This window comes from Canis lupus, chromosome 35, assembly GCF_048164855.1.
Source record: "Canis lupus baileyi chromosome 35, mCanLup2.hap1, whole genome shotgun sequence".
Classification (NCBI taxonomy): Eukaryota; Metazoa; Chordata; class Mammalia; order Carnivora; family Canidae; genus Canis; species Canis lupus.
The window spans coordinates 26656613-26671155 of record NC_132872.1 but is presented as its reverse complement, the minus strand read 5'-3'; the positions used below and the strand labels follow the sequence as shown (position 1 = coordinate 26671155).

The window sequence follows — 14543 nt, the reverse complement described above, 5'->3', positions numbered from 1 at the left end:
TGCAACTTTACTGAATTCATTTATTAGTCATCATTGTCTTGTCCTAATTTTAGAGGAAGAACATTGTTTTTCACCACTGAGTATTATATTACTGTGGGTTTTTCATATGTGGCCTTATTATGTTGAGTTATGTTCTCTCTAACCTCTCTTGGTTGAGAGTTTTTATCATAAGTTGATGTCGTATTTTGTCAAATGCTTTTTTGCTTTTATCTTTATCCTTCATTTTGTTAATGGGGTGTGTCATGCTGATTGATTTGCTAATATTGAACAGTCTCCACATCCCTGGAATAAATCCAACTTGACTGTGGCATTTGATCCTTTTAATATATTATTGAGTTTGATTGGCTGGTATTTTGTTGGGGATATTTGCATTTATATTCATCAAGAATATTGGCCTATAATATTTTTTAGAGTGTTTTTGTCTGGTTTTGGTATCAGAGTAATGCTGGCCTCTTAGAATGAATTTGGAAGATTTCCTTCCTCTTCTATTTTATGGAATAGTTTGAGAAGGATAGGTATTAACTCTTCTTTAAATGTTTGGCAGGATTCACCTGTGAAGCCCACTGGTCCTGGACTTTTGTTTATAGGTAGTCTTTTGATTTTTCATTGAATTTTGTTACTAGCAATCAATCTGTTCAAATTTTCTATTTCTTCGTGTCAGTCTTAGAAGGTTGTATGTTTCTAGAAATTTACCCACTTATTCTAGATTGTCTAGTTTGTTGGCATATAATAGCAATCAATCTGTTCAAATTTTCTATTTCTTCGTGTCAGTCTTAGAAGGTTGTATGTTTCTAGAAATTTACCCACTTATTCTAGATTGTCTAGTTTGTTGGCATATAATTTTTCATAGCAGTCTATTATAATCCTTGGTATTTCTGTGGTATCAGTTCTTCTCTTTCATCTCTGATTGTATTCACTTGGGTCCTTTCCGTCTTTTTTTCTTGATGAGGCTGGCTAAGATTTATCAATTTTTTAATCTTGGTTTTATTGATCTTTTCCTGTTGGCTTTTTAGTCTCTGTTTCATTTATTTCCACCTGGAACTTTATTTCCTCCCTTCTAGTAACTTTGGGCTTTGTTTGTTGTTTTTCTTTTTCTTTTAGGTAACAGATCACATTATCTGAGGGTTTTTTGTTGTTGTTTCTTGATGTAGGCCTATATTGCTATAAATTTCCTTCTTAGAACTGCTTTTATGAGGGGCACACTTGAGTGGCTCAGTTGGTTAAGCGTCAGACTCTTGATTTTGGTTCAGGTCATGGTCTTGTGGATTGTGGGAAGTGAGCCCTGTGCTGGGCTCCACACTCAACGGGAGTCTGCTTCTTTCCTTCTCCCTCTCCCTGTGCCCCTCTGTGCATACTCACTCTTTTTCTCAAATAAATCTTAAAGAAGAATTCTTTAAACAAACAAACAAACTGCTTTTGCGGGGTGCCTAGATGGCTCAGTTGGTGAGGTGTCTTAACTCTTGATACCATTTCAGGTCATGATCTCAGGGTTGTAAGGTCAAGCTCTGCATCAGGCTCTGTGCTCACCACAGCCTGCTTGAAATTCTCTCTCTCCTTTTCCCTTTGCCTCTCTCCTGACTCATACTCTGTATCTCTGTCTCTCTAAAAAATAAATAAACAAAACTCTTTAAAAAATTGCTTTTGCTATTTCCCTAAAATTTTGAATCACTGTGTTTTTATTTTTATTTGTCTCTAATTATTTTTTACTTCCTTTTTTATTTTTTTCATTGACACATTGGTTGTTTAGCCTCCATATATTTGTGTTTTTTTTCTATTCACTTTCTTGTAATTGATTTTTTTGTTTCATACTGTTGTGGTCAGAAAGAATGCTTGATATGATTTGAGTCTCTTTAAATTTATTGAGACTTGTTTTGTGGCCTAACATGTGGTCTGTCTTGGGGAATATTCAATGTATACTTGAAAAGAATATGTATTCTGCTGTTTGGGGATGGAATAAGCAGTATAAATCTGTTAAATCCATCAGGTTAAATGTGTTCATTCAAAGCCATGGATCAAAGTTCCTTATTGATTTTTGTCTAAAATATCTATCCATTGATGTAATGGGGTCTTAAAGCCCCCTACTATTCTTGTACTAGTATTACTTTCTCCCTTTTTCTCTGTTAATACCCACTTTATATATTCAGATGTTCCTATGTTGGGTACATAAATATTTACAATTATTATAAGCCTCTTTTTGGATTGATTTCTTTATCATTATGTAATGCTTTTTTCTTTGTCTTTTGTTACAATCTTTATTTTAAAATGTATTTTATCTGGTATAAGTACTGCTACCCCAGCTTTCTTTTGTGTCTATTTGCATGGAATATCTTGTGTCATACTCTCATTTTCAGTTTGTGTCTTTAGGTTCTGAAGTAGTCTCTTGTAGGCGGTAGTATATAGATGGGTCTCATTTTTTTTTAATCCGTTTGGCCACCCTACATATTAACTTTTTAAAATTGATGTATAAGCTCTTTACAGTCAAATGCTTAGATCTTAAGTATATAGTTCAGTAATTTTGACAAACGCATTCACTCATATAACTACACTGCCTATCAAGGAACAAAATTTTCATTACACCAGAAAGTTCTTTCACTCCCTATCCAAATCAACACTCCACACCTTGTACCAGAGAACTAATCTGATTTCTATCACCAGATTAATTTTGCCTATTCTACAGTTTCATGTAAATGAAGGGGAAAGCACATATATTTTTGTGCATAAGTTTTTTTATTTGACATAATGTTTTGGGGAGTCCCTGTACTGTTGTGTGTATCATTTGTTTATTCCTTTTATTACTATGTAACATTATATTGTGTATATATACCACAGTTTGTTTATCCAGAATCCTGTTGATTGTTTCTAGTTTAGGGCCATTATGAATAGACCTGATGTGAACATTCTTTTAAAAGGATTTTTTTTAAGGATTTTATCTATTTATTCATGAGAGACACAGAGAGAGAGAGACAGAGACAGAGACATAGAGGGAGAAGCAGGCTCCATGCAGGGAGCCCAATGTGGGACTCGATCCCGGGTCTCCAGAATCAGGCCCTGGGCAGAAGGTGGCGCTAAACTGCTCAGCCACCCACGCTGCCCTCTTTAAAAGGATTTTGTGGACATGTTTTCATTTCCCTTCAAAAAATTCCTAGAAGTGATACTTTTGGGTCATAGGATAGATGTATGGGTGATAGGTATTTAAGGAAATTGCCACTTAATTTTTCTAAGTGGTCATACTACTTTACATGCTTAATAGCATAAATGAGAGTTCCAGTTTTCTGCATCCTCTCCAGTGATTGATGCTGGGTTTTTTGGTGTTTTTTTTTTTTTTGTTTTGTTTTTGTTTTTTTTCATTTTAGCTTTACTACTGAGTACATAATAGGATCTCATTGTGCTTTTAATTTGTATTTTACTGTTGATTATTAATGTTGAATATTTTTGCATATTCTATTGGCCAATCTTGTACATTCTCTTATAAAATGATATCTTTTTAAATCTTTTGCCCATTCATTTAATTTGTTTTGTCTTCCTATTGAAATTTAACATTTCTTTATAAGTTCTAGATAGAAGACCTTTGTCAAATATATGTGTTTTGAAGATTTCTCATCAGTTTGTGGCTTGCCTGTTTATTTTCTTCACAATATCTTTTAGTGAACAAATGTATCCAATTCTGATGAAGTATAATTTATCAATTTTTTTTCTTTTAATACAAACTTACTATGTACACTCTAAAAAATCTTTTCCTACCCTAGGAATACTAACATATTCTATATATGTGTGTGTGTATATATATGTTATATATATTCTATATATAACATATTCTATGTTTTCTTCTGGAAGCTTCATAGTTCTAGATTTTGCATTTAGGCCTGAATTAATTTTTGCCCTTTTTTCTTACAGATATCCAATTATCCCAAAGTGCATTTATTGGAAAAAAATTTTTTCACTGAATTACAGAATCACTTGTTTTCACAGTTATTGAATTTAATTTGGCTGTTTGTTGTACCTATTTCTGGACTCTGTTCTATTCCATTGATCTCTGTTATGTCCTTTAACATTTGTCTTGATTACAATGGATTTATAATAAATCTTGAGGTCATATAGGATAAATTGTCCAACCTTGGTCTGCTTTTTCAAGACGATTTTGGTAGTTCTAGGTGTTCCGTATTTTAAATAACTTTCAAAATTGGCTTATTAAGTTTTTTTTAAAACCTGAGATTTTATTTTGATCGTATTTGGGGATGGTTGACATCTTAACAATGGATTTAACACTGAATGTTTCAACTCATGAGCATGGTATGTCAATTCATATGTTTATGCTTTTCTCAATTTCACTGTCTTTTACGGTTTTCTGTAGAGGTTTTATACATCATTCATTCAACTTATCTATAAGTTTTTTTATTTTTGAAGCTACTATAAATAGTATATTTTATTTTATATTCTAGTGGTTCATTGCTGGGATGTGAAAATATTGACTCTGTATTCTTGGAGGTTGTTAAATGCATTTATTCCATTAGTTTTTCTGTAGATTTCTTAGAATTTTCCATGTATAAAGTCAACAACAAAAATTCTATTTCCTTTTTAGTCTTAATTCCTTTTATTCTTTTTGTTGTCTAATTGCACTGGCTAGGACCTTCAGTACAATATTGAATAGAAATGATTTTGTCTTGTTTCTACTTTCTTCCTGCCCTAAATCCTGGTGCTTGCTTCTCTTCCTTACTATTAAGTGTCCTTTGTGGCATTTTTCCCCCCAGAATAGGGCAGTTTTTACTGCATTAAAAACCTGCTCGGGTGGATATCCTTTTTCCCCAGGAATTTTCTTAATGGCATCTGGAAACTGCTGTCTTTTGGTTGGCAGAAGTGTTTCTCCTGCTGTCTTGACAATTTTTAAGCCAGACCTTTTTCTAAAATTACCAAGCATCTTTTATAAGCATTAAATTCTCCATGTTCTTATTCCTTATGTTCATATAATAATTTCACTTTCTCCTGAATCATGTTAGAATCTATAGGTATACCTTTCTTAAAGCAATCCTGCACCCACATAAAAGTTATTTTCAGTACAAGATAAAAAGGTATTTCCTGAGAAGTGCAAGATTTTCACACCTGCTGATGTAACTGCAATAATAGCTTCGTGAATTTCCTTTTATTTTTTCATAATGGTCCTTACATTGGGTTCATTTATCTTGAAATAGTGGGCATCCACAGCTGCAAACCTCAATCTATGGTACATATCAAGCAATTTTAACTTTGTTTTATAATGTCATGACTTTTCTCCAGTTCTTAGGAACACTTCCAGCATAACTGATGGCACTTTGTATGGGTCCCATGGTGTAATTCAGGATTTGCATTGTTACACAAAATAAGATGAAAAAATATGTGAGAACTTTGAGAGAGAACTTTTACTGTGATGCATGATTTATTGGGGAGAACTGCCCACCTAGCGATGATTAGTATCACATAGCATTTTAAGCAGATACTTCTAACACTTGAGCTCACTGCAATAGCTATAGGAGATGACTATGAAATTATTATAGTGGTACAGTATTACTACAGTTAATTTTATGCAGTTATGATTTAATACTGCATATTTACATTTGTTTATATTTATCTCAACTGTGAATGCTGCCATATTTGGTCTATATGTGCATAAGTATTGATAAATTTTAACTTTTTATAATTCGTGTATTTTTTATCATAGTAAATGATGAAATCGTCTCATATCTATATGTATTTTATACATTCATGAGATGCCTAACTCTCAATTTTTCTTCAGTGTTTCTTGGCTTCATGATTAGTTTACGGTTTCTATCATTATCATTCATCCACTGATAGACACTTATATATGTGTCTGTATCTTATTCCCATTCTTTTCATTTAATATTTTACCACTAAGTATGCTGCTCACAAGGGTTTGCTTATATCTTTATTGGGTCAAGGAAATTTTCTGTTATTCCTAATTTTCCAAACGGTTCCATTATAACCTTGGGTTATAATCTACCAAATGCTTTTTCTACATCTATTACAATGATAATATTGTACTGTAGTCACATATATTAAACCAAACCTACATTTCTGGGTTAAACCTCATTCGACCACTGATTATTAACCTTTTTATATATCATTGAATTGGATATGCTAACGTTTTTCATTAAAATTTTTTTGTTTTTGGTCTCAAGGTTTTCGGTTTGTAACTTTTTTTAAAATGCTTTAGTCATCAAGGTTGTAGAGGCTTCATAAAATGAGTTGGAAAATATTTACTCTTTCTCTTTTTATTTAATTTTTTGGATTGGAGAGAATTGATATTATTTTGTCCTTAAATGTTAGATAGAATATATGAATGAAGCCATTGGGTTGGGATTTTGTATGTGTGTGGGAGTTAGAGGGACTGAGAATCATGAGTTAAATTTCCTTCAATGATAAGTATTGTATTTCTCCTTGCGTTACTTTTGGTAATTTTTAAATTTATGTTGTCAAGTTTATTTACAGTATCCTCTCACTATCCTTTAAGGTCTATAAGATCTGTGTATCTTCTTTCATTTCTAATGTTGATCATTTATGTTTCCTCCATTTTCCATTTTTTCTTGCTCAATCTTCTAAGTTGTTTATTGGTTTTATTAACTTTTTAAGAACCCTGGCTTTGTTCATTTTTTCTGTTGGTTTGTCTTTTTAAAATTGTTGATTTTCATTGTTTTATTATGAATTTTCTATACTTACATTGTGTTTCATTGTAAGTATAGAAAATTTTTAGACGGAAGTGGAAATCGTTGATTTTAAATATGAGCATTTAAAGAAGTACATATTCTCTAAGGATTTAGTTACATGTCACAAATTTTGATATGATTGTTTCCTTCATTATTTAGTTTGAGGTATTTTCTAACTTGTGAATTCTTTTTTGATCCTTAGGTTATTTAGTAGTGTGATTTAATTTCCCAAATATATGAGAATTTTCTAGGTTTCTTTTTTATTGCTTTATAACTTAATTCCATTTGATGGAATAACATATTCTGTTTGATTTCACCCTAAGAAATATTGGGCCATCACATATGGTCTGGCTTGGTGAATGGTCCATCTGCAGTTAAGTAAAATATGTATTTTGCTGCTGTTGGATGAAGGATCTATAAATGTCAGTTGATAGTATTCACCTCTTCAACATTCTTACTGATTGTTTTCTGTTGTATCAATTTCTGAGCAAGGAACCTTGAAGATCTACCTATTTGTGGATTTCTTTATATTTCCCTTTAATACTGTCAAAATTTGCTGTATCTATTTGGAAGCTTATTAGATGCATATACAGTTTAAGTTGTTTTGTCTTCTTGAGTGAGTGACACTTTCATAATTTTTGAATGTCTATATTTTTCAGAGAGGCAAACCAAGAGACTGACTCTTAACTTATAAAGAAAGAACTAATGGTTTCCAGAGGGGATCTGGGTGAGGGGGAAAGGTTAAGTAGGTGATGAGGATTAAGGAAGGAACTTGTGATGAGCATTGGGTATTGTACGGAAGTGTTGAATCACTATATTGTACACCTGAAACTAATATTGCAATGTGTATTAACTGGAACTTAAATAAAAACTTTTTTTTAAAAAGCACTGACATATAATAAACTGTACAGAGAACAACAACAAGAAATGCCTGTCTTTTTCCCTTCCTCTTGAATGCTACTTTATCTGATAATAGTGTAGCCATGCTCTAACTTTCTTACATTTAAATGTATGTGTAATACATTCCACCCTTTTCCTCTCAGCTTGTTTGTGTCCTTATGTTCAAAGTATGTTTCTTGTAAACCTCATATGGTTGTGTCTAGCTTTTTTATCCATTCTGACATTCTCTGTTCCAGGGTAAATTCTAGCTGGACTAAATATTTAAATGTAAAAATCACACATTACAGCAGTAGAAGAAACTATGGGCGAAGTTTAAAATAATGCTGGGGCAAAAGAAGGTCTTTCCAACTATAACACAGAACCCAGAATCCTAAAAGAAAAGATAAATTTGACTGTGTGAAAAGTTTTTAATTACAAAACAAACCATGAGCAGTCAAAGGCAAATGACAAGCAAGGGGGGAAATATTTGCAGTTTATATCATTGCTGTAGGACTTTCTTCTTTACTGCTGTGGTGTTCCTACAAATCAATAAGAAAATAAAAAACTTAATTGAATAATGGGTGGAAAGCCTGGGTGGTTCAGTCAGTTAAGCATCTATCTGCCTTCTGCTCAGGTCATGATCCTAGGGGCCTCTCCTGTTGCCCATCGCCCCATTTGTGCATTCTCTCTCTCAAAAAAAAAAAAAATAAAATCTTAAAAAAAAAGAAAAATGGGAAAAGAATAGGATAAGATAGTTCATAAAAAAAGAAATAGAAGCATCTTTTGAATATGTAGATAAATTCTTGATCTTTCTCAAAACAGAGTAAACACATTCTGATAGTAATTTTTACCTATCACAGGAAAGATCAGCAAGTTTGATAACAGTCTTTGGGCAAGGGCACTGGAAACATTTGTTCTTACATATTGTTATTGGTGTAGATTAACATAATTTTTATGCTTTAACCATCAACTCCTCGAATTTATCCTACAAACATACTGAGCATGTACAAAATTTGCTTTGTACACTTTTATTCATTTCAGCCTTGTTTATAGTTTTAAATATTGGCAACCATACAAATATATCTCCCTGGGTACTGATTAAACAAATTATGGTACCTGTACTAAAAGGCAGAATATTCTACAACTTTTCAAATAGTGAAGAAACTGCTCTTTATGTACTGGTATGGGACAGTCTCCAAGATACAAAATAAAGTGAAAAGCAAAAGATATGACACTGAATAGCCTGCTACTATTTGTATAAAAAATAATGTATAATAAGTGTTTGCACATATTTCTAAAAAGATGTCAAGAAATAGGTGATGCGAATTAAAACTCTTGTAGAGAGGACAAGTGGTTGGACTGGGACAAAAAGGAGGGAGATTCTTTTACTATATACCATTTTGTGTCTTCTGAATTTTGAACTATTATGTATTCAAAACAATGAAAAATGTTTCCAAAATTGTAACAAGGTAAAAATATCTTGTTAAAATATCTAGCCTGTTAGTTCTAAACTGTCACTAAAATCTGAAATTAAGATCTATTTTGTCTCCCTTCTACTTCCATTTGAAGTTTGCCTTGTTTCTATTGACAGTAAAAACAAAATGAAATAGTTGAGCCCTTTGTACTAAGTAACTACGTCTGAGTCCCATCTCCCACCTCACTGTTTTAAACTCCAACTAGGGAACCCTGGGTGGCGCAGCGGTTTAGCGCCTGCCTTTGGCCCAGGGCGCGATCCTGGAGACCCAGGATCGAGTCCCACGTCGGGCTCCTGGTACATGGAGCCTGCTTCTCCCTCTGCCTATGTCTCTGCCTCTCTCTCTCTGTGTGTGACTATCATAAACAAATAAAAATTAAAAAAAATAAATAAATAAACTCCAACTAGAGGGTAAATAGTCTTAAGAAATATTTTTTAAATTCTCATATCTTTCAAACACATGCTTGACAATGTGTGTCTTTAAATGTTTGCATATATGTGACACAAGAAAGAGGTGGTGGGAAAACAGTTTTAGTGAAATACAATTTGTAAGAATTTGAGGAAATGACCAAAAACCTGGAAATGTGATGATAGTCTTATTTTCTCTTTTAGATATTAAGCACCGCCGAATACCAATCTTATTCTTTGCAAACAAAATGGATCTTAGAGATGCAGTGACATCTGTAAAAGTGTCTCAGCTGCTGTGTTTAGAGAACATCAAAGATAAACCATGGCATATTTGGTAAAGTTTTATATTTACTTCTCATTATGTCATTCTGAAAAAAATCTCTGAGCTTGTGTTCTTTGCTAAGCTCACTGTGTAAGTCACCTAACTTGATAGGATGTAAGTTAAGGATTTAATTGTATACAATTGTAGCAGTGCAGGTATTCATGAATACATTTTTTTTTTATTTTTTTACGTTTTTATTTATTTATGATAGTCACAGAGAGAGAGAGAGAGAGGCAGAGACACAGGCAGAGGGAGAAGCAGGCTCCATGCACCGGGAGCCTGACGTGGGATTCGATCCCGGATCTCCAGGATCGCGCCCTGGGCCAAAGGCAGGTGCCAAACCGCTGCGCCACCCAGGGATCCCCATGAATACATTATTGCTAAAACTTTTTCCAATCTTGGGGTACCTGCCGTGGCTCAGTCAGAGCATGTAGCTCTTGATCTTGGAGTCCTCAGTTTCAGCCCCACATTGGATGCAGGGATTACTTAAATAAATAAATCTTAAAACAACAACAACAAAATACCTTTTCAAATCTTTCTGAGAATGTAAAATATAAACAACTCTTTCAAAGGAAATTTTAACCCACTTACTCAGTTTCAGTCACACTGATTTCCTTCTGCACATTGAATCAGCCAACCACAATCCCATGTCAGAACTCCCTTTGTCTGAATCAGTCTCCAGAATAATTTTCCTGCCTTGCTATTATACTTCCTTCAGGAGAGAGACCTCTGATGATAACCCTCCAAAATAATGTTACATCTTATCTGCTATGTATCGTTTTTTTTTTTCCTTCATATTTTGCTGTATATTTCTATTGCCATGTCTTCTTTGGGTTTTGCTTATTTTATAGTGTATCTTCCTATACTAGTGCATAAGCAACATGAGAGCTAGAATTTTATCAGTTTTGTTTACTCTGTAACCCCTAAAATAACAATAGTACCAGGTACTTAGTATGTGCACAACAAATATTGGTTTATTTGAGTATATAGAAATATAAATATTAATTTTATTTAGATACACTAATAAAATCAGACTCTTCAGCAATTACTATCTGAAATTATACATTGTTTATTTGGAAAGCAACTTCTTATGGATATATTTAACTGTGGTGTGCCTTTCTGCAAAACATTGCAATAAGGATAACCAGAAATTATATATTAGATAGTATTTTAGTGCCTGCCTTATATTAATTTGAGCTTCCTTCTATCCACCTACTTACTTCCCTTTGCTGCAAGATGTCCTCTTGCCAATTTTCCCATTTTTCAAAGGGAAAGTCGTAACACAGAAGCATAGAAATGTACCATGTGTAGAAAGAGAAACAATATAAAACAAGGAGATACTACAGCTCAGTAAAGAACTTGTAGAGCTGATTTTGGTGCTGAAAAAGAAATCTCCTAGAAGAAAGCTTGAAAAAGCCCCTGAAAGGCTTCCGTGCTCAGGGCCACCACCACTTCTACCCAGGATTGAAACACTGCATATCTTGAGCAAAACTTTCCTTACTTTGCAATCAGAAGAAGAGTCAATTTTACTGTCTCTCGACTTAGAATTTGAGGTTCTATGATATTTGGTCAGTAAAGAAAGGAGGGATTTTAGGTAGAGAAGTATCTTAAGATAGAACCTTTGTATTTCTCTAAATTATACCTAAACTAGTAATATCTAAACCAGAATAATTTTAATTTTTGCACTGTATTAAGCATTGTGAATTTTGATAGAAAGTACAACATTAAGAAATATGGGCCTAAAAAAAGGAAATATGGGCCTAATTAATAAAAGATGCAGTCCTACTCTTAATTTTGAAATATAAATTAATTTTGCAAGTGGAAAAAATCTCTTTCTACTTAAAATAATCAGCAACTGAATTTTAACAGATTTCTTTATTCAAGTGTGATATCTAAATACCTCTCTAGGTGAGAGAAAAGGTAATGTTCTGATGCTATAAGGACGTAGAGTATTATATTGCCAGGTTCTGTATTTTCTGAGTAACTTATAGAAGAATGCCAAGTATTTCTTTGAAAGTTGTCTATAATTTTGATTCAATTCAAAGAATATCTCACTAAGAACTAATAGTGTTGTTAAACTTGTTTTTTTTATTTTTTGCTAATAAGTTCATTAAAGCATGTATAACATTGAAAATACGTGGGGCACCTGGGTGGCTCAGTCAGTTAAGCATCTGCCTTCAGCTTGGGTCATGATCCCAGAGTCCTGGGATCCACATCAGGCTCCCTGCTCAGAGAGGGGACTTTGCTTCTCCCTCTCCCTCTGCTGGCTCCCCCTGCTTGTGCTCTTTCTCTCTTTGTGTGTCAAATAATAAAATCTTTGAAAAAAAATTTTAAACACACTTTTCTGGGCAGCCCAGGTGGCTCAGCAGTTTAGCGCCACCTTCAGTCCAGGGAGTGATCTTGGGGACCCAGGATCGAGTCCCACGTTGGGCTGTCTGCATGGAGCCTGCTTCTCCCTCTGCCTCTCTCTCTCTCTGTGTCTCTCATGAATAAATAAATAAAATCTTTAAAAATAATAAATAAATAAATAAATAAATAAATAAATAAATAAATAAATAAATAAATAAATGCAGCATGTTACAGAGATAAAATATGCTATCTCTCTTGCCTTAAGTATAAGTAAATTTAGCAGCAAATAGAGAAAAGATTATAGAGAAATGCAGCCTGGAAAATGTTTGTGGTTTATTTTTACTCATTGTACTGTAAAACATACAGCCAACGCTGATTTTTAGGGTCTGATTTTAATAATGTTCTTTTAAAAAAGTTCTTTGACGGAGTCCCATATACAATATGTATATGTATTTACTTATTTACCCTCTTGTGAGGGCAACAGATAACAAAATAGGTAGATAGATGTTAAAATACCAGCTGGCAGGATGAAGAAAAGTAAAGTAGGACAAGAAGAGAAAGAATAATGATAGGTGTTCTCTCTGTGAAATCTAATTATTGTTAGAGAGAAATTCACGCAAAATTTTGGAGAATAGGTTTCCAGACAGAGAGGCCTGCCAAGTTAAAAAGCTCTTAGATGAGAATGTGCCTGGTTTGCTCCCGGAAAAGCAAGAAGTCCAAGCTGGCTTGAATAGGGGGATCTAGAGGGAAATTGTAGGAGATGAGGCCATTGAGAAATAGCCAGGGACCATATCACATTGGTTCTGGTAGGACATGGTAAAAAGACTTTGGCTTTTATTCTAGTTACAGGTCTGATGATATATTCAAAAGGAAAGATAGAACATAAACATTCAGGACCTATTAGGAAAAAATGGAAGGTTTTTAGTATGGTACTGATGCCCCCAGTAAAGGGGATGCCCCCAGTAATTGGATTACTTGTTTGGGACTATAAGTGTATAATAAAAATCAAGACATTGATCTTTCTTGATTTAAGCATTTCAGTTACTGATGTTTTGCTACTGATAGGGATAATCTGTAATATGCTTTGGATAATTATGTATCATATGCTGTTGGTTTCTATTTTAAAATAATTTTATGATAAAGTCATATTTGTAATCTAATAAGTAATTCTTTGGAAGTAATTTCTGTTTTGATTAGAATCAAATTATTTTAGATAATTAGGTACATTTTTAAATCATGCACAGCACACTTAAAAGGAACTCTAATCATTCAGAAAATCTGTTTATTTATACTAGTTACTATCAGTCTATATCTGATAAAGATTATCTGATACTATCAAAATCATCTGCATTTTATTATTTTAGTTTCTTTAGCATTATCTTATAGATGCTAAAACTGAAGACAGTTAAATAACCTCTAGTTTCCTGAAGCCCGTGGATATGAGTAGGATTGAAATCTGAGATTTTTTTTTTTATTGTACCAGTTTACCAAAGTTATAATTACAGGTTTATACCTTATGGATATCAAATTCCATTTCAAATAAAGTCACTTCATCATGTGGCTAAATTACAACCTAAGACAACCATTTCTAATAAATAAATGTTATTGAGTCACTGGGGCTGGGCAAAGTAGAATAACTTTTTAGTGAGAATACTTTTCCAAATGTCTGTTATAAATCATGAATAAATTTCTCATGTCTCCTTTCTGAGCACTCAGACTTTTTTCCTATGTATATTCAGTTTCAGGGCTTAACCAGTTTTACTCAGATATATGTTACTAGACTATTAATTTGCCATCTAGCAAAATTGTAATTATTTATTCGTATGGTTCTATGAAGTAATGAAATGGATATGTTTCTTATGGATTTTATTTCAGTGCTAGTGATGCCATAAAAGGAGAAGGATTGCAAGAAGGTGTAGACTGGCTTCAAGGTACATCACAAAATACTATGCATCTGCAGTCTTTATTTCCATTCTATTCACATTTTTCTTTCCCTTTTTGCATTTCATTTTTATTATATCATTGCCTCTCTCCCTCTTGTTTCCATTTATTTCTGCTGTCAGAAAAAACAATCCAGTAAGTATCTAATACCTTGCTACCTTTACTTCTATTACATTTTTCTGACGGGTTTATTTAAATAAAATATTTGCATCTTTATAATCAATACACATGACAACTCTAGAAAATAATTTTATGACAACAAATTTCTGTCAGATCTAGTAAATAGAAGCACATTTGAAGTTTGGGATAATTTCAGGGCTTCCTGTCAATCATTAAAAATAAGTTTGCTTGGCATATGTCTTTTAAGAATCATGTTAAACTCTATGGCTCCATTTATACATGTTTACACAACTTTTAATACTCATTTAGTATTATAAATACTGGTATTGATGTTTTGTATATTGCAGTTTTGTTA

General features: G+C 33.1%; 1 protein-coding gene across 16 annotated transcripts in view; it reads left to right on the top strand.

Annotated features, from left to right (window-relative positions):
- The window catches only part of ARL6 (ARF like GTPase 6), a 64446-nt gene that overhangs the window by 19107 nt on the left and 30796 nt on the right, over positions 1-14543 (top strand). For 14 of the 16 annotated variants that reach the window (XR_012024457.1, XR_012024453.1, XR_012024459.1 and 11 more), the window contains 2 exons: positions 9661-9790; positions 14003-14058. Coding sequence is in view for 4 of the 16 variants with exons in the window: in XM_072812335.1 (XP_072668436.1) it covers positions 9661-9790; positions 14003-14058 (186 nt within the window). In the remaining 12 variants the exon portion in view is untranslated. The remainder of the gene's footprint in view (positions 1-9660; positions 9791-14002; positions 14059-14543) is intronic. The other 2 variants (XR_012024462.1, XM_072812337.1) reach the window with 1 other exon arrangement.